Source organism: Cucumis sativus, chromosome 4, assembly GCF_000004075.3.
Source record: "Cucumis sativus cultivar 9930 chromosome 4, Cucumber_9930_V3, whole genome shotgun sequence".
NCBI lineage: Eukaryota > Viridiplantae > Streptophyta > Magnoliopsida > Cucurbitales > Cucurbitaceae > Cucumis > Cucumis sativus.
The window spans coordinates 1,836,564-1,864,310 of record NC_026658.2 but is presented as its reverse complement, the minus strand read 5'-3'; the positions used below and the strand labels follow the sequence as shown (position 1 = coordinate 1,864,310).

Here is a 27,747-nt window from a genome sequence, read left to right as displayed (position 1 = left end):
CAGATGGCAGAGAAGAAACAATGCCAAGGCGGTTTTCCTCAAATAAGATTTCTTGTATGGCAGCATCAAGAGTCGGCAGAGGGTTACGATGTAACAATGCAGCACGGACTGATTCATACTCTGGGCGAAGACCCATAAGAACTTTGATGAGGCGAATATGCTCCGGTTTGATTTTTGCCTGATCTAACTGAGTCCAGATTGGTTGAAGAGTTGCAAGATACTCGTTCACAGATTGTCCTCCCTCCTGATTTAGACTAACAAGTCGAGAGTGCAATTGGTAATAGTGAGCAAGTCCAATAGACTGAAAACGTGTGGACAGAAAATCCCAGAGTTCTTTTGCCGTATCAAATGCATCAAATTGTGTGTGAATTGCTGGAATAGAGGTGTTACCCAACCAAGTGATGATCTGATGGTTTTTGCTATCCCAATCCTCAAGACGTTCAATGTATTTGTCGGTTTCTGCAGTCGTCTCTTGAACAGTGACATCAGATGGGTCTGTATCAATATTTTCAGTGGTGTCCATCGGAGGAGTAGGTTTGACTGGTTTAGTGATATCTCCAGTAACGATGCGCCACAGTTTTCGACCTATCAAAAAACTCCTCATTTGGTGGGCCCAAGTAATATAATTAGTTCCATCGAGAATGGTGCTAATGGGACGAGCAACTTCATGTTTCTCCATCTAAAGATAATTAGCTGCTGTAGATTCACAGAGTATTTGCGGCTGGGATTCGAGGCTGAAGTTCGTGGCTGGGATTTCACTGGAATTGCAGTTGGGATTCGAGGCAGGAGGTTGTTGGAGTTCGCGGCGCGGTTGTTTCTTCACGGCAGGAGGTCGCCAGCAGAGGTCTTCAAGGCAGGAGGGTGCTTGCGACGGCGGCGAGTATACAATTCACAGAATATTGGCAGGAGGTTGCTGGAGTTCGCGGCGCGGTTGTTTCTTCACGGCAGGAGGTCGCCAGCAGGTGAGATACTTCACGGTGAGATGTTGTCTTCACGGCAGGGGGCTGCGGCAAGGTGTCGTGAAGTGTCTTCACGGCAGAAGGCTGCGGCAAGGATCGAGGGGAGATCTGGCGCCTGGCGTTCGTGGAAGCGTTTTCACGGTAGAGGGTTGCGGCAGGGAGATTGACCGAGGGGAGATCTGGCGTTCGCGGAAGCGTCTTCACGGCAGGGCTTCACGGCAAGGTGTTCGCGGAAGTGTCTTCACGGCAAGGCTTCACGGCAAGGCGTTCGCGGAACCGTCTTCACGGCAGGGCTTCACGGCAAGGACCGAGGGAAGGTCTTGCGTCTGGCGTTCGTGGAAGAAGGCTGCGGCAGGAAGATTGACTGAAGGGAGATCTGGCGTTCGCGGAAGCGTCTTCACGGCAGGACTTCACGGCAGAGTTTTTCCGGTGGCGGCGACGGCGACGACGGCGGCGGGTACAGTAAGTCTAGGGTTTTGGCTCTGATACCATGAAGAATAATATGGGGAATCTTCTAGATCTTGTTTATTTGTTATATAAAATCAAGAATACAATGATACATATACACTTAATTGGACAACCTATAAGGAAAGGATCAAATTAATCTAATTACAATAATGTATTCCTAAATTATTGCTAAATTACTTTAATTACGGTGATACAAATGAAACCTCTTGATTCCATTCAAATCTATTGATATTTATCATTCAATGACAATATATATTATGAGCTAGCTAGCTAAGAACTCGAAACCTATTTAGTTTGAGCCTTGTCTTCATTTGGAGCACTATTAATGAACTCAATGGGGACACACATCCAATAAGAAAGAGACAAGCTCCAAATAGGAAAACCCTACATATTCAAATGGTGTGTTCTACTTCTAATAATATTATTACATCTTTTTCCTTATATGTTCGAGTGATCGAATTTTTAACGTCACGTATGATAAATTGATGTATGTAACACTATTTCTCATCTATAAGTATAGTGTAGTGTCTTATGATATGTCTTTATTAAAGAAAATATACCTAAATATATATAATAATTCGACGATGATAGAATTAAAGATACATAAACTAATTAATTTAAGAATGGAAAAACTCACGTATCTTTACATTTTTAGAAGCAAATTTAAGGTCTTTTTTACCATATCATTACCACATCATGATAAACTCGGCAAAGATAGGTTACTTAACAAGAGAGACTGGACTAAATTGAAATGATAGGAATTAAATAGAGAACAAGTGTTTGAGATATAATATTATATATGGAAGAAGACATAACACAACACATCAACATAGTCCCACATCATGTGTTGAATCTAACAAAATAAGGACATGGAGAAAAGGGGATCAAAACTTTTCAAAAAAGAAAAAGAAAGAAATAAATAAATTAGGGTTTGGACATATGGTCCACAAAGACATGTCTCTTGAACTTGAAAGTATATATTTTCTCACAAATTCATTGAAGGGTATGTTGTAAATTTTTATATTGATCCCTTAAATCCCATGTATCGTTAATATCAGCTTTCGAAAACTTATAGATCAAAAGTAGTTAACCATAGACTACTAATTCCAAGGTTATTGAAAAGTACATGAACAAATATTAGAATCAAATATTTAACTGTTTAATTCCTTTTCTTTAAAGGGGTTTGAAGATACTGTTTTCATGGTTCTAAATATTAAAAAGTGAAATCGGGTGAAACAAAAGGGATTTGTAAATATTAATGAACTTTTCAAACCATTTGTCCTTTCTTAAGCTGATAAAAGATCTTCATTAATGATAACACACACCACCTTTTGCGAAGGTATGTATATTATATCAGTGGCAGTGTATCAAACAACATAAAATTTCAAACATAGAGAAGTTCCTGTAGAGAAAAGGAAAATTATAACTCACATGTTATTTTATATAATATAGGAAAATACATTTCTTTTCCAAATCTCATGAACTATATATGTGTGTGTGCGTGTTAGTACAAACTGAAGTAGGAATGAGTCTTCAAGGAGTTGTTTTCTGTTCTCTCAAAGATTTTGGAAGGATTTTGTCCAAGACTGTCTTTGTAGATTCTCCCTTGCAAAAACATAGATGGAAGTTGCAAATACATTTGACTGGATCCGAACAATCTTGCTCAGTATTGCATGGAACGTTTACTACATTTCTTGCTTCTGAGACGAACAATGTTCCTGAAATATTTTAATCGATAATTGTTCGATAAAAGAAAAACGAATAAAAAACAACATATAAAATCAAAATTATTTTATATACCAGAGACAATAAAGAACATCAATAACATGCAAGCCAACTTGGTCGAGGACTTCTCCATATCTAAATTGTAGTTAGGTGAGAGACTATTTATATATGATTTGGAATGTTGTGTATATTAGTTTGTATGTTTTTCACATCCAAAATGAAACCATAATTTATACTCAAATAATGTAGGTAAAAATAGGAGGAAACATGTGAAGCATTAAAATCACAATATAAATTTGTGGTTATAAATGAAAAAGTAGTTGAGATATTTTTGTGAAAAGATTTTGTGTATTCAATGAATATGATTTGCTCTAATTAGAGCAACGTTTATATACAACAAATCCCTTTAATTTGGGAAAGAAATAATAAGAATAGTTCTAAATATTACTCAAACTTTACAAGCTGGTTCTTAATTGTCTAACCAATTGAAGGTTTTTAATCCCTTCTAGCTAGGTGTCATTTGCAATGGTTGAGTTTGTTGACTCCATGGAATGCTGTCCATTATCTCATACTTCTCCCTAACATCTCCTAAAGCAAATGATACATCAAGTTACCCAAATTTAAAACGTGAGTGTATAATTGATTTCGCAAGATAGTAAGTCAACTAATTAATTAGATAACATAACGAAATTGATAAGATTTTCGATCAATGTTGAAGTAAGAGTTCGAAAATGTTTTTAGTATTCTATGTATATTGTTAGTATATGCACACATGTATAGTTGACTCAATAGATAATCTTGACTAATTAGTCTAAATATAGCTCAAACACATGCCTACAATAAATAAATAGGTTGGATTGATCAAACATGAATGAATTGAGTTCTATTTGAATCGAGCTTGGGTTGATTGGCTCGTGCCAACCGACTCATTGATGAGGTTATTGAATAGCAATGTTGCAAGCACCTAAAGACATCCTAATCCTTATTCATTCCCGGGAATGAACAATCCTTATTTGAATCCAACCCTACCCACCAAACAATTCAAACCAATCAATTAAAAAGCAAAAAACAAAATCAATAACCTAAAATGTTTTGATAAATAAACTATTGTTATTCAAATATGAAATTGTATATTTACTCTTAATATTTTTTTTATTACATATAATAACTATTATTAGACAGATTTTGAAAACGTTGTTACAATATAAATAATAACCAAGGCATTAATTGAGATAAAATTATTAAAACTTAGATAATATGTGAATAGGTGAAATATAACATTTAGTTGTGTTTAAATTAATTAGATAGATGTGTGAATTGGAAGATTATATATATATATATATATATATATATATGCAAAGACACTAAACTTTTGGTTTTGTGTTTGGATGGTTATGTTCATATCTTCTTATCAATTGCATTGAGATCAAATCCCTTAGACACATTGTGGTTGAATGTCTTGATCACTTTGGATTCTTAGGAATTTTCTTTCTGTCAACTTATAATTGGAATTGAAAAAAAGTCACTGTTCTACTGTTCTAAATTCCAATAATGTAGTATAAGATTTATTTTATGTTTGTTGACGTGAAAAAATATTGTGCATGGATATAACGTTTGTGGACGCAGTTAAATGAAAACTTTTGGATCAATCATAAATTCTCATGTCGTTTATCCAAATTAATGACAAAAATATAAATAATTGGGTTTATAACTATTAAAAGTTGAGCTCTTTTTCAATTTAAAATTGAAGACATAAATTGACAATTGTCGATGATGTCATATATTCTCATCGTTACCGTTGGATTAAATAAAATTAATTTGGTATTAATTATTTGGGTTAAAATCCAATTGACCCTCAAATTTAACTTGAATGTTAAAGGCCAAATCCAATTTGTTGGGCTCGAGGCTCAGGTTCACGAACCAACCAAATTCAAGCTCACAAAGTCCACCAAAGAAAAATCTATAAATAGATGAGTTTTCTTAGTGAGAATCACAAATTTAGATTAATTTAGACTAATTTATAGATATACTTGAGAGAATTTTATCAATAACCGAAAGACTACCTAAAAATCTACACGTTCGGCTAATCGAAATAGAATAAAAGATCAAGTACTAAAGATCGAATTACACACTCCACGTAGTAGTTTTTCTGAAAACCTCATGTGTCAATGAGCAAAGCTTTTGTTGATACATTTGATCATGTTACGTTGGTATTTTTGCCAATGAAAATAAAAGAAGTAGGAAGAAAGGCATTTCTACGGTGCAACGTTTGTTGACACAATGATCTTTCTTCCTAAAGAACAAATTTTGTAGACAAAAATCTATTTTTTGTCCACACATGATATATCAATAAAAAGAACGGTCTGCCAACACGAAAACATTCGTAGATAGAAAACGTGATTTCTATGCATACACAATACGTAGCCATATATTATTTTCTACCAACATTTATGCCCACACAAAGCATCATCCTAGCTCTATAACCACCATTGTAGATTACGATATACATTTCTAGCGATGCAAAAAAAAAAACGTCAATAGAAACTTATTTTAAATTTGTTATGTGAAGGATATTTTGTAGAAGACATTGATATATTGGAGAAACGTCACAGCATAAGGTTTGAAATTAGAATTATTATTAGGGAAATTATGTTTTGTATTATTAAGTTTGATATGTAAAATGTAAAAGAGATATCCATTTGTTATATTTACAAGAAATGTATTTCTCTTTTTATATTTTCACTATTCCATCTCTTTCTTCCTAAACCTATTTTCTCGTTCGGACGGTTATAAACCCCTCCCGCCGCCGTGCCCTTCCTTCCGGACGCCGTCTCAACTCCTCCTCTCTCACGCCGCTCTCCCTCCCTTCCAACGAAATCAAAGTTACTTCTCTATTGCCTTCTTCTCAGAAACGCTGTGCTTCAGCCCCTAAACCCCAGGTCAGATCGCTCTGCCGCCATTCATGTGTTACAACCCTAAGGGTTTGATCGTTTATGGTTTTTCGTTAGTTTGTGTTGGTTTATTCTGTTCATCTACGGATAAGAAAATCAATGGATAGTTTCTTCTTTTGTTGATTTCTTGTTCTACTAATGTTCAAGCAGTATATCCAAATCAATAAATGAAGAGAAGAAAAAAGTTTATTGACTAGGAAAAGACAGTTTGCCTTGGTTGGTTTGTAAAGAAGAGTAGGAAAACCTGTATTTGGAGGTATTGATATAATAGTTGTTAGTTTAGACAAACAGTGAGATACAATTTTAAATTAAGTAGAAAACGAAACTTTAGTTTCTGTGTGAGTTTTATGGAATAGCACTGAGTTTGCTTGAATAAAGAAGAGACAATTCGAGCTTATGAACTTGCTTAGAGTTACATTGGCATGTGAACTGGTGCACGTCTGATTCTTGTAGGATAAAGTTGATTATAGGGTGAAGCTTAGAAATCAAAACTTATTTTAAATTCCTTGTTTTGTTTTCTGATTAGAAATCCTTCGAAATTTAGGGTTCGAACAGGGGTAAAATATTCAACTTAGCACAACTTTCTTTCTCCATCATTTCATTAGTTTCTTAGCAAAAGATGCAGCACGACGAGGTAATATGGCAGGTCATCCGCCACAATCATTGCAGTTTCATGGCCAAGTGAGTTTTACTCGAGAGTTATTTACATTTATTATTTGAAAATGTTTTTTTTCCCCACTTTTCTCTTTCTAAATTTTGACTGGTTTTGATGCTTCCGTAGGATTACAACTGGGAAATTCTGTCGGAACCCTTATAATGTAACTGGGATATGTAATCGGAGTTCATGTCCTTTGGCTAACAGTCGCTATGCTACTATTCGTGACCATGATGGTATTTTCTGCTCCTCTGTATTTGCATTTTGGTTTCTGTGTGAATTCTTGATTCTCAGGCTTTATCATAGAGCATCATACTTGTATTTGTTCAACAATTTCTTGTTTGTGCACTTAGAGGCTGATAAAAACAAATCCGCTGTAGTGTACCTCTATGGTGTTACTATGAGAATCAAGAAGAAATATGTTGAGGAAAAAAGCATTTTTATGCATGCTAATGATTTGTTGGAAAGCCTCTGTTAATTTGATACCTAACTATAACAAATCATTTTGTCGATATTATGTATTGTCTATGGTTGAAAAATCACTAACAAAAAGTTTTCCTTCAAATAAGCAAAATGTTATTCTCTTGTTCTGGTAGGGGTTTTCTATCTATATATGAAAACAATTGAAAGAGCTCATAAGCCAAATGAGTTGTGGGAAAGAGTTAAGTTGCCCAGAAATTACGAAAAGTCACTGGAACTTATAGATAAACATCTAGTAAGTAATCATCTTGCTCAATTATGCTCAGTGTCTTACTTTCTCTGTTTGATTCTCTTTTATTAAGTCTTTAATCTATATTGTATGCCCTTTGACAGATGTATTGGCCTAAGATACTTGTACACAAGACAAAACAACGATTGACTAAAATGACCCAAATGCGGATACGAATGAGAAAGCTTGCTTTGAAAACAAGGTTCACTATTTTTTTTGCACACTTCTTTGTTTTGGAAACAGAGACTGTTGCTCTGCCTATATTAATTCATCGTGGGAATTCAATAAGCTTTATTATGTTAATTTTTTTTCTTTCTTTCCTGATTCTGATTGAAGAAACAGCAAAATGAAAATGTCACTTTCAATAAGTTTAAAGTTTGGGAGCTCTTTTGGTAGTTGAAATTTCTGAATAAATTATTGCTGCTTTAAAACCTCTAGTATGATAGTTGTGCATATGGGAGAATTGAAATCTCTTAGTTTCCTTAATCATGTTGAATGCACCCAATCTGATGCATTAATGAGACGCAATCTTATATTAATGTTTATAAGGTTATATTTCATTGGTATTGACTATGTATCACTCTAATTACCAAACAGGGAGAAAATAATGACAACACCCAGAAAGGAGATTAAAAGAGAAGCCAGGAGGGAGCAGAAGGCTGAGAAAGCAGCATTGTTGGATAAGGTTGAGTATTTGGGATATTCTTGATACTGATACCAATGGAATCTTTCTTTAATTCGACTTGAAATACTTTTCTTAACTGAGTAGTTAATGTAGGGAAACCCTATCTAATATCTACTTTTATGCAGAGCATTGAAAAGGAACTACTGGAACGTCTTAAAAAGGGAGTATATGGCGATATATACAACTATCCTGTTGAAGCATATAACGAAGTTCTTGAAATGGAAGAATTGCAGGCTGCTAGTGAAGAGGAAGAGGTAGCAGTGCCTTCATTCTTTGTAGGAAGAGTCTGAGACTTGATGAATAATTTTACATTCCATCGTCTGATAACTTGTATTTTTGCTTGGAATAAACAGGAACCTGAAATTGAATATGTTGAAGGGTATGAAGAATTAGAAGAAGAAGAAGATATGGAAGATTTTGGTGGTCTTGCAATCCATGATCAAGATGCAGATGCAGATGCAGATGAAGATAGTGGTAATGCGGGATTTATAATTGAAAAGAAAAACTAATTTTGCGTTTTCAATGAACCATTGTAGTCTTTTATTTCTTTTATTTTTTGTTAGAGATGTATTATCTCTATCCATTTGGGTAATGGATAGCTAGATCATGCAACACTAAACATGACGTTCTTTTTATTCTGTCTCATATTATGTATAGAGAAAAGGATTTTGTTTGATTTTATGAAATCTGAATACCTAGATTTTATGTTCTGATGATTCAGATGGACTTGATGAAGATGTTGAAGACATAGAGGTTCCTCGCAAGAGAGGGAGAAAGGAGTCTACTTTTTCTTTGAGGAAGCTTGAGAAAGATGCTCGTGCCAAACTAAAGAAGAAAGCAAAGGTTATAGTTGAGGTAATAGTTGATTTCCTACCATCACCTCAATAGTTTGTTGGCTAACTTGCATACACTTATTTAGCTGTTGTTATGGTGACCTGCTAACTAGTAGAGACACTACTAGGAATAGGACAGAATTAAGATGTTCATTATCAGTAATTAGTTAGGAAAATTATTATGATGATTTTGTAAATAGAGTGAGTCGGAAAGGGCGAACGTAGATATTGAGTCAGTTGGTTTTAAGCTCGAGTAATCTCAAGAGAGTGAGGATTTAAATACCTTAAATTAATAGTCCCAATTTTATATTGCAAGATCATACTGGATTTGTTTGGGTTGTATCATTGACAATTATTCATGAGCTTTTCCCTCTGTCTCGTATCGTTCCAGTCTGTTGGACAAAGGAAACTATTGTTTTTTCTTCCATCTTCTGTTTGTGGTCTTCCATTTTCCTGATAAATCATAGATGAAGCTATGTTATTTTTTGACATTTTTATCGCAATGCTATTCAGTCCCATTTACTTGCCACACCATTACAATTCTGTATCCATGGAAGATAGGTTTTCTAATTCTAACAATATGGTATGAACTGTTAATTTATCTAACTATGAACCGGGATCTTCACATTTGAAATTTGTTCCGGGCAAATTGTCTGAAATCAAACTATAATACCTGGTATACAATTGTGCTACTTCCGTTATTCACTGTCATTTGTCAATTAATAACATTCCTTGTGCTATATTGCTAGGTTGAGAATGAAGAAACCAATGAGCGGCAAACAACAGTCCATTAAATTATTCCTTGGCTTGCTGTTTCTACAAGAGGAGAGACTAAAGAGAAGCCATTTTCCAGTGTAATGAGACAAAGCTGAGGGAGTGGTAAGAGTTTTGTTAATTAGAGTCCAACTTCTATAGATTAACAATTCAATTTTGCTGTCTCAGAAAGGGAAATCCATTAGATCCAAGTAAATCACATTCACCGTTTTCCTTCCCAGAGTGCTTACCTACCATTCAAGGTTTCTCGTTTTTGTTTTGGTTGTTGGAAAAAACTTCAAAATCCTATCTTCAGAATATTTCATCGATACAAATGTCACATCTTTTTCGTAATTATGCAACTTGCATTGCAGATACAAAAAGTCGAAAACTAGGTAGGTTAGATAGAGATAGAATCCATCATGAAACATACTTTTGTTGGCTTTGTTTTATTTATAAGGTGCACTAAGGTCCAGATAATGATAGTCATGATCTTGGACAATGTGATTGATTGATCCAATAGATTGTTAAAAAAACCATACTTACTAGGGATTGGCCGACTGCTGCTGGTGCTACTAATAATAATAACATGAACTGCCATTTCTCTATTAACATATTGATGATGTTACTTAAATTTTCCTCAATCTGATGTAACATATGAGTTTGGAACTAAGGAGACAAATGATCTCGTAGGTTTTCTTTAAAGGTCTCTTCATATACCAAGGATTGGTCTTAGATAAATATTAATCAATTTTTGGTGAGTGAATTAGAGCTTGAGAGTTATCTTTGAATCCTCAAAAGTACTTTGAACACTTGGTTCATTTTGTATCATTGTTATTTATTACATCTCAATATGTTTGTGTTTTTTCATATACTATTTAAAATGGTAACACTTATCTAAACTTGCAATTTAATTTCTTAAATTAAATGCTTTGTACAGAAATTAATGCTATCAATTAAGTTACAAAAAGAGGTCTTTTTTTTAAGAAGAGAAGTTTGATTTCCATTCCCTTCCTATTTGAATCGGTTTGGTATATTGTATCAATTGACTAGAAAAATATCAATTTTGTTTTTTATGAAATTTCAATTTTATCAATTGGGTAATGTTGTTGTAGTTTTTACCTTCTAATTAAGTTTTCTTCTTTTTAATTTTAAATAAAAATCATGGAAGAAAAGGTGTATAGAGAATTATTGAAAGTTTTTGAAAATTGTGAATAAAGCTATATTTTAATCCAACTTTGTGTATTTTGAAATAATTCAATTTTTTTTGCAAAAATAATTTTAGTTGAAAGTTTGGAACTAGAGACCTTTTGAAAGATTCTTGCTTTTCTTTTTGTTTTCTTTGTTATTATTTGGGGATAAATAGCAAAAATTAAACCCTCAGCAAATTTTGTTAAATTTGAAAATTCAAACAACAAATTTAGAGATAAAAAATTGAGGTTGGATTTGGCGATGGTTTGGTTTTGAAAATTACAAACATTTTTTCTTTTAAGTTTCTTGTTCTATTATCTACTTTTTACTAATATTTTCTAGATTTAAGTCACGTCTTGAAAATTTTCTATATTAGTTCTTAAAAAATTTATTTATGCTTTTTTGGAATTTAAATAAGAATTAAACCTTTAAACATTGGGAAAAATAGAGGGAAAATGGTCTTCTATATTTCGATATTTGTTTATTTATTTTCATATTTAGTAAATGCAAACTATCCTTTTTCCAAAAGAAAATTATCCATTTTGTTATTTTTAAAGTGCTAAACGGCCTTTATTTATTTGTGTCAAGAAAAAGTAGAAATTATTATTATATATTCATGAAATGTCAAATTTCGAATATGGTGTCTAAAACTAGAATACCAATATTTGGTATGTAATAGAAATAATAAGATTCTAAGAATACAATTTATATTTTTAAATCAATCAATGGTAATAGAGAGTCAAATTTAATGTTTTAAAACAAAATAAACATTCATCTATGAACTTTCAATGGTGTTGTCTATTTATTCAATCAATAACTTTATTTCATCGATGATATAAGTTGTTATAATCAATTTTAGTTCAATGCTTATATAAGTTAACATGCCAACTACAATGTGTCCAAAGTTAACTAATTTTAAATAAGGTAATAGAACGAATTTAAGAAACTGTTGGATAATCATTTGGTTTAGGATAGTTTTCATAACCAAATCAAGTTTTGAACCACAAAGTATGTTAATGGATGGGGTGTGTGTGTGGTGATTTCATCTTATGATATCATTGATAAGGACAAAAGGATTATGACAATGTTCTCTTGTGGGCCGATTCATTAATGCTCATTATCATCCTCCCTTTTTCTTATCATATCCACCAACTTGTTCCAAAAAAAAAAAATGAAGAGTCGACTACTTAAAGGTTTGCCATCTTCAACTTCTAAGTATTTGGTCCCGTGATTGAGTCCTACACCCAATGAGTCTTAGTATGTTGGAGATAAGTCGAAGTCATCCTCCAAGTCATTTGACTAAAATTACCAAACACTCTATAACACTTGCGACCTCACATGTGATTATTGATGATAATCAAGTGTACCACACAAATTTATAGTTAAAAAAAAAAAAAAGGAAAGATAGTTAGCAAACACTAGGGATTATTTTGTTTGAGAGATGCTTTGGTTTGTTAGTTAATCATTCAGAAAAGAAAGGAAAAAAAAGAGGAGGTAGTACGCTAGTACTCTAGTAAGTAGTTGAGTTCTTGCTATGGTAAATTTTATTTGTGTCATAAATAATTCTTATATGTTTTGGGATGCAATGTGGGTGAGGTGACAATCAATAGAACAAAACTTTCCTTAAATCACTACACTATACACTATGGACTTTAATTAAAATCAATACATTCCGTTGTCTCATAATTCCGTCTTTAATCAATCTTAAGTTAATCCAAAATTTTAAAATTGAAGAAAAAATGAACTGAAGATTATGAAGAACCATCACTACATCGCTACATTCTTAACTCATTTAAACATGTAGTGTAGTGTAGTGATTGTTCAAAAGATTTTTCCCAAAAAGAGAGAGAGAGAGAGTGAATAAAACCATTGGAATTTCAAAATAATTGCATTGAGAAAAAAGAGAGAAGACCTTGAGATTTAATTAATAGCATGCGATGGGGTGCGAAAAAATATAATAAATAACATATATATATATATATATAAATTATTATAATTTTTGGGACGCGGAAAATTTTTGAAATTCAATAAGAATAATTTAAAGATTCGGACTCCACAGACTCCATAAACGCGAATTAAAAAACCCCAACACGTCCGGTAGTACCTTCGTCGCCAAACCCTTCTGATGCTCCCCGCCGCCTACATCTTCCACCACCGGACCACTCTCTTCAACTTCCTTCACCACACTTCCTTCATCTTCCACCACCGGCGATAATGGAACGTCGACGCACTCATCGTTAACCGACGTTGGACAATGAACAACAGGTAGAGTCTTATTATCAGTACTACCTTGACGCCCGATTCTATCTCTTCTCTTTCCTCTACCGGTATTCTTCTTCGGCTTCTCACCGTTGGTTAAATGATCTTCAAACGCCTCGATGGCTTGGTGGATTAGTTCGCGATTGGGAGAGGAGTCCCAGCGGCACCAGTAGGCAGTGTAGCAGTAGAAGCAATCGCAACTAAACAAAGGAGTTTTATGATAAGTAGTATTAGTCGTAGTAGTAGTAGTAGTAACAACATTACTGTTTCCGGTATTGATTGGTGGTTTTTTGGTGGATTTCTTCCTGGAAACGCGAGTGGCGGAAGTGAATGCAGAGGATTGAATGGACCTGGCGATCATGTAAGCAAGGACTTCACGGTCGTCGAGAGAGAGGAGTGAAGCTAAGGCTAAGATAGCGGCTGGTAGAAGCTTGAAGACGGAGGAGGAAGAGGAGGGAGGCGGCGATGGGTGAATTTTAGCTTTGTGCTTAATCTCCATTGGAGCTTTTCAGAGAAGAATGAGGAGAAAACAGAGAGTGATTTCTATTATTTCTCTTTTTTCTTTTTTCCTTTTATGCTTATAAATAAACTTTTGTTTATTTATTATTACTCCCATTTCTATTTCTTTAATATATATATATTTTAATAACTTATGTAAAAACTAATTTTGTTTTCTAAAAATAATTATGGTAATTTTTAGATTAAATTGCAAATTTAGTTGTGGTTTTAAATTTCCAGCTAGACATTTATATTTCCATAATATAAGTGTAACAAATGAATATATCATAAATCGAAAATAAAAATGTAAATAAGCACTTTTCCTTGTGTAAAATAATGTTGAATATTTGTGTATTTTGAATTGAAAGTTTATGAATATGTAATATATACCATTGAAAGTTTATTGTATTTTAGAAAGTCTTACTTATCAATAAATAAAATAAAATTTAAAAATCTAATATTTGACAAACCACAAATGTTACTAAGCTTCATGAATTGAAAGCTTCATGGATTTCTTTTGTTTAGTTAAAGAAAGTTATGGTATATTGAATTAAACTATTTTTCTATATAAATCAAACTAATTAATTAAATATAACAAAAAGAACTAAAATATTTATAAAATATATCAAAATTTAAAACTTGATATTATTAGATGTTAATGGAAAAAAAATTCCAAATGTTTATATTGATAAAAGTATGAAATTTTGTTATATTTTATAAATATTTAAATTGTGTTGTCCATTTATCGAAAGTAGTAAACGTGTATTACAATAATTGTTGACTAAATTATATATATATAAAAAATATAGCTAGATCTTATATTTTGTATAAAAAATACCAAATATTCTTTAATTTTTAAAAATAGTAAAACTATTAAAATTTTATTTAAAAAATACATATAGTATTTAAAAGTTTCATATACATTCATATTCTTAAATATTAAATTTGTAAGAAGAGAAGAGAAGAGAAAAGAAAAGAAAGGGAAGGGGGGAGCGCGTGAAGAAGACGCAATAGAAGTGAGAGTAAAATGAAAATGGGAGGAGAAGAAGGGAGACGTGGCAAAAGGGAATTGGATAAAAACAGCTAATTCCGCTTTTATCGGACAGAGTGCTCCAGAAGTATTGTACGGCCACACCCGTTTTTCTGCCACACCCTTTCTTTTTTACTATTTTCCATATTCCACCCCCGCCCTCCATAAATTCCTTTTTTCCATTTTCACCCTCTTTTGTCCTTTCTCTATATATAATCATACCTTTCTCACAAAGTTATGAACTCTAAAATTAATATCCGTTTAGACTTAGAAAGTTTGTATTTGAAATACGAAGTTCAGTAGTTTAAGTATTTTATGTTCTATCCATCCAAATTTCCCCTCCCATTCCTCCATTCTTCTTCTTCTTACTTGCATCCTGCCTTCTCCCCCTTCATTTTAGACCATCTTCTTAAATATAAAAAAAGTGAAGAAGATATAGGGGCGGGAGGGAAGAGAATGAAGAAGAAGAAGAAGAAGAAGAAGAGAAAGAAGGAGAGAACAAAAGTCGTGAACAGTCAAAGAGAAAGCGAGAAGGGCGATGGTCGGCCCCAAGAAGAGGAAGATGGCATTAAGGATAGATGATATACACTTCAATTCTTGTCTAAATTGAGAAGCAAATTGAATATAATATAATCAATCGGTCTTGCATTAATAAAGGAAACCAAACCCAGATGTCCAATAAGGACAAAACCAACTATTATTATTATTACTATCATTCCACTTTGACTTACTTTGGTTTCCGTTCTCAGTTCTCAGTTCTCCCTTCGGTTTTCCACTTTAATTTCTTCACCATTATCAAATTTTAGCAATAAACTATTTTCACATATGTATGTAAACAACAAACAAATTAGTTTTCTATTCTAACAAATTTACTTCTATAATTTGGCCACTTTATTAATGTAATGTTTACCAATTGAAGCTTTGGAACTTGTGCAAGAGTATTGGTTTCTAAAAGTAATAAGAGACAATGTTGGTCCAGATCACTAATCAACAACTTGATAAAGACCAACAAACCCAAAAGTTTATCCAACCTTAGAATAAGGTCTAATAACCATTACAACGATTTGTATCTTTTCTAAAATACAAGAAAAGTGTTACAAAATTTAAAAAGAATTGCATTAAAATGTAAATATTGAAGGGCAATGAACTATGGAAATGTTTGATATGGAATTGGGCATACTGCATAGGATTCTTTTGTGGGTAAATGGTAAATGTTCAAAAGGGTTTAGGGTTTTGTTGTCAATAAGTCGGGATGTCAGTTTGTCAGCTGCCTCCCTCTCCCTCTCATTATCATCACTTACCCTAAACTTTATAACTTCAAGATTTATATATATATATATATTGATATAGAAAAACCACAACACATTCTCTTTGCTCAAACTCTCTAACAACATTACCAATTATTGACCTTCAAATCATACATACATATATATATATACACACACACACGAGTGATGTTGAAAAGTCTTAACCTTACCCATTTCTATGAAGATTGGTTTTGGGAAAACCTTATCCAAGAATATAATGTTAAAGCATCCATTGGATTATATTATTTGGATATAGTAAGTTTGAGTTTGGAATCCTCTCATCTCATTCATGTACTAATTATAATTACAAAAATATGATTGAAACAATAAAATTTCAATTTATCAATTGAGTTACAACACTCAAGTGCCTGCCTCAATTAGAATTTATAGAACTAAAAACATGTCATTGCACAAAGGCTATTACTCCCCATGCATGTATTAACTCCTCCATTAATTAATAATGATGGGATTCTTTTGTCATTTCCAAAAAGAAAAGAAAAAAAAACGGCAAATTTATTTATTGCATTAAATTTGTAGACATTTCCAGTTTCTTTTACTAGATAAATTTATTGGTAATCTAACGTTTTATCGTTTTTAAAAAATAATAATTACAAAGTATGTTTTTCTAACATAAAATATGTTTAAAAATAAAAAAATTATACCTATACATACATTTTAATTTAAGACATTTTGTAAATTTTTTAGTAAATTTAAGTTTTTTATCTAAATTTTTCTATATATATCCAATCTAAAAACGAACCAACCCAAACCCTTAGATCAAGTTAGGAAATGGCTTAGATCAAATTTGTAACCATTTTTATTTAAGCAATTTCTCTTTAGTCTCCATTTAAGTGATATTGGTAATGAAAGATAAAACAATAATTTTAGTACCGTGGTTTAAGGATGAAATGAGATTCAATTATAAGGAAACAGTAAATAATAAGTGATGCTAGGGAAGGAGACATTTTCTTGTGCCCATATCACACCATACCAACACAACAAATGAAATTCTTGATTTAAATATTCTTTGATCGATGTATTTCATTTTTTTTTTTGTTCATTCTTGATTTAAACATTCGATTTAAATATTCTTGGTCAATGTATTCCATTTTTTTTGTTCACTTTTGATTTAAATATTCTTTGGTCAACGTATTCCATTTTTTTTTGTTCATTTTAACATTTATACCTTTATGCATTCAAAATATTCATTGGTTCATTTTGATACGTATACTTTTAGCAAGGACAAGCAAAGGAAGCTAAAAACATACCTAAGTCAACAACCAAAACCGACCAAATTGAAGAATATCGATCAGTTTTCCTTGAATCCAGCCGTAACCAGTTTTTTCAAAAGAAAAATCGAACCCATAGATCTCTCTCTGACCAACACGGTCCGTCTCTAAAACACATTGAATCAATATTGAAATAGAAGATGAAAAGTACTAAGTATCCCACAAACCAACCTTTTAAAAGTATAAAAACCAAAATTAAAAGCACAGACTAAGTTCACATTTAAAACATCCAATTTTGTTTAGTCAACCAAATCAACCGTCCATTCTGTCATATCAGCAACCCAAGGGAAGATTGGAGATATCCATGGTAGATTAGACAATGGTTCACCAATGAACACAGAATATAATGTCATCTGATCCCCCCAATTTGCTCTCATTGATGATTAAAAAGAAAAGCAAAAAGATGTAAACTTAGCTACAAGAAAATCTATTGATATCAATTGGCATTGGTTGTATCAAAACCTTCATCAACCAATAAAAAGCCTAATTGCCTTCTAAAGCAGTGCCCTATCCAAATCCATTTCTTTTGTTCTCTTACAAAACTCTATAAATAAAAAGAAGATAGAGAGGAATAAAAAATAGTTGGCTTTTTTTAGCATTAAAAATACTAAGAATACAATACCAACAGCAAAAAAAAGCAGTAAACTTCCTGGATTTTGGACCCCAAATAATCAACTCTTCTACCAGTGTCTATACTACAGGCACTCTCTTTCTCATTAATAAAATCACTTAAACAACAACAACAACAACAAATTTGAAGAAAAAAAGGCCGAAAAAAACTCACAATAGCTGCTCAACTGCAGGCGCAAAACCTGCAAAATGTTAGTCAGACAAAACAAGTACGTACTGATTTGATTTCTAACAACAATTTCTTTCTCTACCCCCCCCCCCCAAAAAAAAAAATGGAAAGCAATGCAACCCAGATTTTGATTTCTTCCCATCTTGATTGCAAGCCTAAAAAATAAATTAAGACCGTGCTAAATTAATTCTCTACTCCAAATCTAAGCCACAAAATTGCAGGATTGAAACCTCAAAGTACCATTGCCACTTTTTCCTGTGAAACAATTGAAGAACAGTGGGCGATGAGAGGCTCGTAATGGTCTGCTCCGGCGCCACACCAACCTGAATAATGATAAAGAAAATGTTAGCTGCAACTAACTTTGAAGTTCGGCCATGTGAAACCAAAATAGCCAGATGGTGGGGTTCTTCCATTACCTGTTCCTTTCATGAATAGAAAGAAAGGAACTTCGCAAATTTCGCTCCTGGGTCGGTGTGGAAGAAAGAAAACGCAATTTTCTTCATCAACCATTGCGTCGGATCCATGTGCTTGCACCTTGAAAGTTCATAATTTAGGGATTTCGTCAGTAACTTTTCGAAACAGGTTTTACAAAGTAAACTAAGTTTGATGAACATAGAATAAGTTCCAAATTCTGAAATTAATTTGTGAGCTGCGAAAGCTATATTCAGTGCTTCACCTATTTAGGTTTTGAAGTACTATTGTCTTGAGTGATAAGAAACTTACGTGAAGAACAAACCTAGAACTCTTCATAGAAGAAAGCTTCAATTCAGCCTATCATTTATTTTTTTTAATAAAAACGACTTTCACTTGGAAAATGAGAGAACACACAAGCATACAAAGCTCCTCTACAAGAAGGAACTCCAACTACTTGTGTGAGATAGTGCCTACAGAATAGTTACAAATGGTCTTCAATAGTTGCCTATCAACATGAAATTGTAAACCAACAATAGGAACTTTGAGCCAATTAACATCTCTTCAACCATGAATAAAATTTCACCTAGAAATCTCAAGTATCTCAACTAAATCCCACATAGGGAATCATCTAATCATAAACCTTAAACAATTCCATTGCGCCCCATGATTAGGCCTAGAAATCTTTTGGAACAAAGCAGTTTTTCAACATTCATCCATTTATTCATATGTAGCAGAAGGAACCATCTTGACCAATTTGTCGAACATCAAATGTCATGGAATTTCCCAGAACAGGATTATCAGAAACTTAAAACTAAAAAGGGTCAATGAACTAACATACGAAACAAATTGGTAAAAAATCAAATAAAGCCATAGAGAAACACATGAAGAAAACGATTGGTTGGTTCTTACAACGTATATCTCACGCTTGAACTCTGTTGCAAGACATTCAATCGCTATGTCATCCCCAAAAGCTGCGGCGTGGCCTTCTCTGTTCTCATCCACAGATAACAACCCGTCCTCTGTGTATTGCAGAGTTATAATATCGAATTCATCCCCAAGGGAACCGGAAATTGACATGTATTTCGCCCAACTCGCACCGTCGTTGATCGGAATACATCTTTCTTTGTAAATCGACTCCGCTGCCGTTTCTCTTCAATTGAAGCAAACAAAATGAGATGCAAATACATTAAAAATCGAAAGGGCGCTATGGCCGCCGTAGAACGTAAAAGAATCCAGATCTCATGATTATCGCTGTTTAGAAGTTAGAAATGGCTATAGAAGAGAGATTCCAGATCCAATGTAAGGATGAATTGATTATACCTCTGCATGCCGAGTTGAACAAGCTCATCGATAGCTCCGTCCAATGCCGGCCGATCCTCTTTCTTGGCCAAGAATTTAACCTCCTGAACCACATGGATTCCCCATCCATTCTTCAGATCGGGAGAATATAGATGCCTAATCGCCTCATTAATGACCTCAACCTCCTCCAATCTGGCAGATCCAAAATCGTCCAAGAATCGCCTGACCGTCCGCCGTCGAAGTTCCCGAGCGTCGACCTCACGCGCCATGTTCATAGCCTTATGAGAAGCCGTAAACAAACAGTTTCCATCAGAAGACACCTCACCACCATGCGAGAGACGAAACACAACAGATCTCAAAGACATAGAGGAGGATGAATCAATAGTATTCTCCTCGGGATGCTTCCAGAGAACGCCTTTAGCATGAAGTCTCTGAAGCTGCCGCCTCTGCTGGTCCTCGAGACCAAGAACATCATCCCAAGCAGTAGGTACAACGGCGGTTGCGGTTGCGGTTGTCTGGTCAAGAAGATCTAAAGCTCCATTAGCATCTATGACAGAGGAAGAGTTCTGGTCCCTCCAATTAACGGCCGGAGAGGTGGTCGGAAAAGACTCGGCTACAGCCGTGGTGGAATCACAAAGTAACTTGCCCATTATTGGAGCAGAAATGGGTACAAAAAGTAAGGATGTAGAACCGTTTTTTTTCTTTTCTTTTTTTTCTTTTTTGCAATTTCTCTTCCAATGGCGACGAAGTTACAGAGGAGAGAGAGAGAGACAGAGAGAGAGAGAAGGGAAGTTAGGGTTAACGGATAGATGTACGAAGGAGAAAGATGAAGACACGTGTACTAATCTACACTCTTTTTAAGGCGCATTCGAGCATGGATTATCGTCCCAATGCCCCCAACGGATTTATTTGCTATTATACGCCCTTTATTTATTTATTTATTATACCTTCATATAAAGCAGAGAAGAGAAGAGGAGAGGTTGGTGGGATTTTCTTTTTTCTATGTTTTCTAATCTTTCTTAAATTATATTTATATAATCATTTTTTTTCTATTTTTGTTTATATATATATAAATATAATTCTTTGTTATTCTTATCATAGAACCTAAAATGAAAATGTGACAAAGTTTGATAATTATTTTTATCCAAAGTGTAGTTTAAGTAATCAAAAAATTTATAAAATATAATAAAAATTTATATTTTATAAACGATGTACATGGAAAAACATCTATTTAATTATATTATTATTTAAATAAATTATTTTTGTTCTTTTTTAATTAATCGAATTCAATCAGGATTCTCGATCTAATTTAGTGAGATGTTGAGAATTTACAAGTTACTGAATCAATTAAATTTGTGAATATCGATCAAATTTGAATTTCATCCATATTTAGAATTACACGAAAATTGAATTTTATATCAAACTAAAATTTTGAGTTGGAACTAAAAAAATTCTACTTAAAGCTTTCATTGAAATGATTCATACACATTATTTATAAAGATATGGAAGAATTTTCTATTTAGTCTGATAAAAATAAATACTTTTTTTAAAAAAATAATAATAATAAAAAGAACACTTGAGATGAAAATAAATAGTTTTCGTTATATTGTAAAGTTGATAGAATATTTGTATATTTGATTAGAAAATTGGGTGGTGGTGGTGGTGGTGGGAGTGGTAGGTGCCAGCCTGGAGGGCATGAGAAGAGAATAGTGTACGAAAAATGGTGCCAACTCAGCTGAAGCTGACTTTGAATCTTTTTTCTCAAAATGGCGCCATAACGTAAGAGCCGAGCGTTCAAGCCAAGCCGCGTAGTTTGGTTTTAAAATAGCCGTTGTTATTTTGTCCGTTTCTTGTTGCCATTTAACCGTTCCTTTCAACTACCCTTCTTATTTGCATTTTATATTACTAATAATAAAATGTTTAATTTAAATCTATCTAATAAGATGATGAAATATCTTCGCGAGCACTTGTTTGGTTACTCATTTTATTTTCCGTTTTTTGTTTTTCAAAATTAATTTTTATAAAAATAGATGTGATTGATAATTAATTTTTCTTTTTTTCTTTTTATTTTTTTAAATATGAAAATTGTGGTTCATTATTGCGTTATTGCTTAAGCTCAAGCTCACAATCTTCAAAGAAGCATGAGTGATCCATAAGGGATACTTAGACTGTGGGAAGCCTAAAACTCAAGCTTTTTAAGATTTAACTATGGAAAATGAGTTTCTTGTCTTAAGAGATCATGAGAGGTTCATTAGTGAAAGAAGTTTTATGACTTTAAGAGAAAGTGATAGCGTTAAGAGAAGCCATATACACACTATATCGAAAGACAAAGTCTACAACAACAATATTACCAACCTTATGGAGAGCTTGAATATATTTGAAAAAGCTAAAGCTCTAAAGAGATCCTATGTGATCAAGGAATTGAGCTTTACATGAGTCGCTTTAATAATCATGAATTGTAGATAAGTACTAGTTTTGAAGGCAAATATTATCTAAGACTATAATAACCACTTTTTGCTATAGTAAATACTATTTAAATGTCCTTTTTGTTAGATTTATTTTCCACATCCTAAATTATAAATTGAATTTATTTTTTAAGAACTATAATTTAATGGTATTTGAAATAAGGAGAGAAGAGAGTTGAATTAGAATTTAGATTGGGTTGAATGTAGTTAACAATTAGAAGAGAATAATTCAATTAGAATGGTACTGTATGGGTTTTGGGCCTATGGTATGTTGTGGGCCTCAAGCCCATTATGGCCATTGTGTGTTAGAAATTAAAAGCAAAAAAGAATGGTATTTATATAAAGATCCTATACATATGTCCCTTAGAAAGTTGAAATTATTATAGATTGAATGTGAATGCATTGATGGTTAAAGATGGAATAAAAATGAAAAATTAATGGGAAATAAGAATGACAAGGAGGGGGTGATGTGGCAGATGATAACTGTCAAGATGTGACATTACATACTTTCAAAATCATAGTGGGCCCAACACAAACATCCACCTCAGATACTTGCCTCCACGTGGCACTCTCGCCTTCCCTTTTCTTTTCAAAACAATTCCTTTTTCTTCTCCAAAGTGGCCGAATAATTATCCTCTCACATTCCAACTCAAGTTGAACTTCATATATTCATAATTATTTTGTTTTTTAAAATACTTTCATAATAAAATTCACATTTTCTTTGGTTTTATTCATTTTGTTGACCATTTAAAGTATATTATATTTGTTTTAATTGGAGATTTAATTATGGATTATAAATTCAAAGTTGAAATTTGAAGAAATTAAAACGGATATAATGCTAATTAAGTTTAATATCATGATCAAATTAAATTTGACTAAGTACAAAGTGTTTTTAATATAAATTTAATGAATGAATAATCATTTTACCTCTACACTTAGCTTAATAGGGAGATTAAGTTAGAATTAAAAGTAAAAGAAAGGGAAGTTAGAATTAGATTTGATTGATTAAATGATTAAATGATTAATTGATACATAAACTTCAACTTTTTTCTCTTTCTTTCTCCTTTCAATAATTAATTAATTAATTCACCTTTTATAAAATGTCTTACCTAATTAATTAATTGATTTTTTCCTTTTTATAAAATTCATATGACAATAGCTTTTAATTATATTTTAAAATTTTATAAAATGTACTTCACAATCAGATCATCTAATTGATTGCTAGAAAACAAAATCAAATTTGGCTTTTCTTTCATTCAGTATATATTATATTTCCAATGTACTTCAAAAAGTAAATGACATGCTTGTTAAAATAAACCTTCCTTATCAAGCAAGTGTTTTTGAATTTTATTATAATCAGATCTATTCGAAATCAAAACAAAAAAAAAAAAAAATACAAGAAAAATTCGTCAAATTGGTATAAGACCGTGAAAAAAAATTGTTATTTAGGTTAGCAACTCTAAAAACATAATAAATACAAAATTAGAATATTTGAAAATTTCGACGTTAAATAACAATTCATATTTCAATTTCTCACTATTGCTATTTCTTTTAAAGATATTGAATTGTAATGAAAGGAACCTAATTGAGTCCTCTCCCTATATGCTAAAATCTAAATGGTTATAATAATGAAATTGTGATTGAAAATTTATAAAAGTTCACTAAGGTGTTGTCTAATAACATCATGATTGTTATTTTTTTAATTTTATACTTTTTAAATAGTATGCTTACTTGCCTTTACTCCTTAAGTTTGTGAAATATTTTCAATTTCTAATCATCTTCAAAAGTTCTTAAAAAAAAAAAAAGATATTAAAATTAGACAATTGTCTAACAATAATTCAATTTTAATCTTCAACCAATAATTAAAATATCAAACTAATAAAAATAACTATCTATAAAAAAATGTTTAAATATTACAAATTGATTGATGAAATGAATAGTGTATCGTTTGATTGTAAGTATAGATATAAAGATATAGTAAATCGATTTTAGGTAGTGATTTAAGGTTAGTAGAATAAAAATGTATGGTAAAGTTGTGACATAAATTTTAGAAAAAGATATATATGAAAATAATATTTGGATCCGTCCATAACTCTTCCGCCAGCTCAAGAGCCGCCTCCACCCAACCAACTTGCTACGCGGATATACAACAAACACAAAACAACTCTCTTCTCTCATCTCACACACACACAAAATTCTCACAAATCTCATCGCCAAGCACAAATTTCTCACAATTACAACAACAATCAAATTCCTCACAAACCCACTTTCTTCTTCTTCCTCCTCCTTCACTTTCCCCCATGGATTCTTGGGCTTCTCTTCCAGTTCACGATGAGTATCAAAAGCTCGTCATTAGAATGAACCCCCCAAGGTATAATCGCTTCCCCTACTACTTCCTCCATTCGTTTTCATCCGATTCCTTCTCTTTCTTATGGGATTTTCTCACAACCAATTGGGTCTTCAAATTTTATTTATTTTTCTTCCCGCGATTTTTCGTCTTTCTTCGCGGGTTCTGAATCTGTTTGTTGCTTTTTAATGCTCCATTCTCAGGGTGTCTATTGATAATACCTCGAGCAGGAAGGCCACTTTGATTAAGGTATTCCAACGAATCGATTGGTTTTTGTTTGTAATTTTGGATGCAGGATTTGAGATTTTGTTGTTCCTGATTTGAGATTTTTTTGTAGGTTGATAGTTCTAACAGGCATGGTAGTTTGCTGGAGGTGGTTCAAGTCCTTACTGATTTGAATCTTATAATTCGTCGAGCTTACATTTCTTCAGATGGTGAATGGTTCATGGACGGTAATAACTAATAATCTTTTTTTTCTATTCCTGTTCTTTCCCATTTCAGTTTTTGGGGTCTGAAATTCATTATCTGTTGTGTTTCTTGTTTTGCCTTTTTTGTTTTTTTAGTTTTTCATGTCACTGATCAGAATGGGAAAAAACTTTGTGATGATGGTGTGGGTGAGAGAATTCAACAGGTACGTTTTACATTTCAAGTTTTGTTTGAATGTTTGCACTCTTAAGCCATTTTTCAAAGTTAAAACTCGAATTTCAATAGAGAAACTTTCATTCAATCTCATTGAGTTTGATTTAATGTCATTTGCTGGTTAATCTGTTAAACTAGGCCCTCTAGAATTAGCACTTATAGCCACAGTAGAAATTAAGCTTCAATTGATTGAGATGACCCATGGAATGGAAGTAGTAGACAAGAGAGAAGATAAGAAGAGTTTTGGTTGAATGTTTCTTTAACAAATTACACTCAAGTCCCTAAAGTTTGAGTTTAGTTTCAATTTAGCCCCTGAAACGCTTAACTTTTTCTTATCTACTTGATGACCATTGAGGTTTTTACTTTGTCAGTCAAGTGAAATGTTTTCATTATATTTAATTGAGGATGTCCTTGCTTAACTGTTTTTAACGAGGTTCGTATATCAAGTTGGCAACAAGAGGAAGAACAGACAATAAAGTTTATGATAGTTGTCTTGTGTCTGATTTTTGTCAAGTTGCTTTAGCATAATTTTGTTTGGAGTCATGTGAAAAGCTGGTTATGCTTTATGTTAAGTTCACTTATTGAATGGAAAGTAAAAAGTTTTTTCCTGTCTCAGTCACTGGGGCCAAGGGCACGCAGTTTCAGATCATTGAGGAGGTCGGTAGGTGTCCAAGCTGCTGCTGAACACACAACGATTGAATTGTCTGGAAGAGACAGGCCAGGCTTGCTTTCTGAGGTTTTTGCTGTTCTTACAGATCTCAAATGTAATGTGGTAGCTGCAGAGGTTTGGACCCATAATTCAAGAATGGCTTCAGTTGTTTACATCACCGATGACACGAGTGGAATGCCGATCGATGACCCCGATTGGTTGGCTAAGATTAAACAGCTTCTCCTCTATGTTCTTAAAGGAGACAGAGATAAACACAGTGCCAATACTGCTGTTTCAATGAACTCTACTCATAAAGAGCGGAGGCTGCATCAAATGATGTATGCAGACCGTGATTTCGACTTGAATTACACGAGTTGCAGCGAAAGCTACCAGAGCAGGCCCCTTGTGACTGTAGAGAACTGTGTTGAGAAGGGATATACCGTTGTCAACCTTAGATGTCCTGACCGACCCAAGCTACTTTTTGATACGGTTTGCACCCTGACCGATATGCAATATGTGGTGTACCATGCAACCATCATTGCTGAAGAGCCTGAGGCTTATCAGGTTGGTTCAAAATTGTGTTTGTCAGACTTTAATTCATTTCCCTTTTAGTTAAATATGAACTTTCGAACACGGATTTCGGCAATCCCATTTGACAGAAATATATGAAATATCAATCTCTCTAACTCTCTGGCAGGAGTACTTTATCAGGCATGTAGATGGAAGCCCTATTAGTTCAGAGGCAGAGAGACAGAGGGTAATCCACTGCTTAGAGGCTGCAATTAGGCGACGAACGACTGAGGTATTTATACGAATCAGAGTGCTCCATCGCAAAAATTACTTTTCATTGTTCTTATGCAACTTCGTTGTTCGAACTGTAGGGTATAAAACTCGAGCTTTGCAGTGAAGACCGAGTTGGACTTTTAACAGATGTAACGAGAATATTCAGAGAGAATGGTCTTTCTGTCACACGAGCCGAGGTTACCACCAGAGGAACACAGGCCGTGAATGTTTTCTACGTGACAGATGCATCTGGAAACTCAGTAAGGAGCGAAACCATCAAGGCAGTACGAGAAGCCATTGGACTAACAATACTCCATGTGAAGGACGACGAACAACAGTCAAAATGTCCACCACAGGAAGGCTCAGGTTTCTCTTTAGGAAACCTCTTCCGGTCAAGATCGGAGAAGGTACTTTACAACTTGGGTTTGATAAAGTCATGCTCATGAGGAGTGGTAGTAGAGAAAGTAATATTTGGAAGAGGGAGTTGATGTAAATATTAGAATCATCCTTCAGTAATACAGCAGAGTTTCAAATCAATGGTTGTTGATATTGAGACATTTGCTTGATGATCAAATATTTGCTTCAGTTAGATTCTAACTTGTACAATGATAATGAATGTAAATACTCTCACCTTTTAGTTTAATGCACATAAATCTTATTATTGTTCAAACGCAAATATGGCCTTGACTTAAAAGGAATGATGTAAGAACTTCCCTAATAAAAAATCAACAAATTTAAAAAACCATCTTTTCACATGAATAAAAAAAACATAACGTTAGCATGTGACATCAATTTAAATGTCAAAGCACGTGTTTAGTCTTTTATATATATACATATAAGGTATACCTTAATGTAGGTTAAGTAATAATGATGATATTATATAAGGATGAGAAGAATAGAGGAGAGAAGCGTGGAATTGTGGATGGGTTGAATGATAGATAGGAAGTGGGAAGGAAGAAGGGGAAGTGAAAAAATGGATTGAAATTTGGTAAAAAGGGGAAAGGGAGAGAGAAGAGATGGTTATGTTGGTTGGGTCGCTT

At 33.1% G+C, this 27,747-nt stretch overlaps 4 protein-coding genes and 1 long non-coding RNA gene across 7 annotated transcripts; 2 read left to right on the top strand and 3 right to left on the bottom strand.

Moving 5' to 3' along the window:
- Window positions 1-2,709: 2,709 nt before the first annotated feature.
- Window positions 2,710-3,353, bottom strand: LOC116403479. Its single transcript, XR_004216241.1, has 2 exons — window positions 3,228-3,353; window positions 2,710-3,145 (listed from the first exon to the last, which is right to left on the bottom strand). It is a non-coding gene; the product is annotated as an uncharacterized LOC116403479 (long non-coding RNA).
- A 2,516-nt stretch (window positions 3,354-5,869) lies between these two features.
- On the top strand, window positions 5,870-10,350 carry LOC101215487 (protein MAK16 homolog). 2 transcript variants are annotated; one of them, XM_011654739.2, is made up of 10 exons: window positions 5,870-6,091; window positions 6,709-6,784; window positions 6,885-6,994; window positions 7,355-7,473; window positions 7,572-7,669; window positions 8,065-8,152; window positions 8,278-8,406; window positions 8,506-8,626; window positions 8,874-9,007; window positions 9,735-10,350. In XM_011654739.2, the coding sequence occupies exons 2-10, from the start codon at window positions 6,723-6,725 to the stop codon at window positions 9,777-9,779; spliced, it is 906 nt and encodes a 301-aa protein (XP_011653041.1). In that variant the 5' UTR covers window positions 5,870-6,091; window positions 6,709-6,722; the 3' UTR covers window positions 9,780-10,350. The 2 variants fall into 2 exon arrangements, with proteins under 2 accessions (XP_011653041.1, XP_004152117.1); XM_004152069.3 differs by having other exon boundaries at window positions 5,871-6,091; window positions 6,648-6,784.
- Window positions 10,351-12,906: 2,556 nt separating this feature from the next.
- On the bottom strand, window positions 12,907-13,809 carry LOC105435337. The gene has a single exon (XM_011656021.2). The coding sequence runs from the start codon at window positions 13,685-13,687 to the stop codon at window positions 12,968-12,970; it is 720 nt and encodes a 239-aa protein (XP_011654323.1). The 5' UTR covers window positions 13,688-13,809; the 3' UTR covers window positions 12,907-12,967.
- Window positions 13,810-17,881: 4,072 nt separating this feature from the next.
- Window positions 17,882-20,651, bottom strand: LOC101215717. The gene is made up of 4 exons (XM_004152070.3): window positions 19,846-20,651; window positions 19,435-19,675; window positions 18,528-18,645; window positions 17,882-18,434 (listed from the first exon to the last, which is right to left on the bottom strand). Exons 1-4 carry the CDS (start codon window positions 20,472-20,474, stop codon window positions 18,343-18,345), a joined length of 1,080 nt encoding a protein of 359 aa, XP_004152118.1. The 5' UTR covers window positions 20,475-20,651; the 3' UTR covers window positions 17,882-18,342.
- Window positions 20,652-24,380: 3,729 nt separating this feature from the next.
- On the top strand, window positions 24,381-27,383 carry LOC101215960 (ACT domain-containing protein ACR4). Of its 2 annotated transcripts, none has more exons than XR_004216366.1 (7): window positions 24,381-24,660; window positions 24,840-24,885; window positions 24,974-25,088; window positions 25,200-25,267; window positions 25,892-26,488; window positions 26,636-26,726; window positions 26,806-26,949. XR_004216366.1 is itself a non-coding variant. In XM_004152071.3 (7 exons), the coding sequence occupies exons 1-7, from the start codon at window positions 24,590-24,592 to the stop codon at window positions 27,151-27,153; spliced, it is 1,350 nt and encodes a 449-aa protein (XP_004152119.1). In that variant the 5' UTR covers window positions 24,386-24,589; the 3' UTR covers window positions 27,154-27,383. The 2 variants fall into 2 exon arrangements, 1 of the variants encoding a protein (XP_004152119.1); XM_004152071.3 differs by having other exon boundaries at window positions 24,386-24,660; window positions 26,622-26,726; window positions 26,806-27,383.
- Window positions 27,384-27,747: the final 364 nt, after the last annotated feature.

Bases quoted from the DNA above. Each gene is read 5' to 3' on its own strand.
- LOC101215960 (XM_004152071.3), top strand. From the start codon at position 24,590: ATGGATTCTTGGGCTTCTCTTCCAGTTCACGATGAGTATCAAAAGCTC. The intron at 24,661-24,839 runs GTATAATCGCTT...CTCCATTCTCAG, and splicing joins ATTAGAATGAACCCCCCAAG to GGTGTCTATTGATAATACCT. The intron at 26,727-26,805 runs GTATTTATACGA...TTCGAACTGTAG, and splicing joins TTAGGCGACGAACGACTGAG to GGTATAAAACTCGAGCTTTG.
- LOC101215487 (XM_011654739.2), top strand. From the start codon at position 6,723: ATGCAGCACGACGAGGTAATATGGCAGGTCATCCGCCACAATCATTGC. The intron at 7,474-7,571 runs GTAAGTAATCAT...GCCCTTTGACAG, and splicing joins AACTTATAGATAAACATCTA to ATGTATTGGCCTAAGATACT. The intron at 7,670-8,064 runs GTTCACTATTTT...ATTACCAAACAG, and splicing joins AAGCTTGCTTTGAAAACAAG to GGAGAAAATAATGACAACAC.
- LOC101215717 (XM_004152070.3), bottom strand. From the start codon at position 20,474: ATGGGCAAGTTACTTTGTGATTCCACCACGGCTGTAGCCGAGTCTTTT. The intron at 19,676-19,845 runs GTATAATCAATT...CTTCAATTGAAG, and splicing joins GTTCAACTCGGCATGCAGAG to AGAAACGGCAGCGGAGTCGA. The intron at 18,435-18,527 runs GTAATGGAAGAA...ATCATTATTCAG, and splicing joins TCTATTCATGAAAGGAACAG to GTTGGTGTGGCGCCGGAGCA.
- LOC105435337 (XM_011656021.2), bottom strand. From the start codon at position 13,687: ATGGAGATTAAGCACAAAGCTAAAATTCACCCATCGCCGCCTCCCTCC.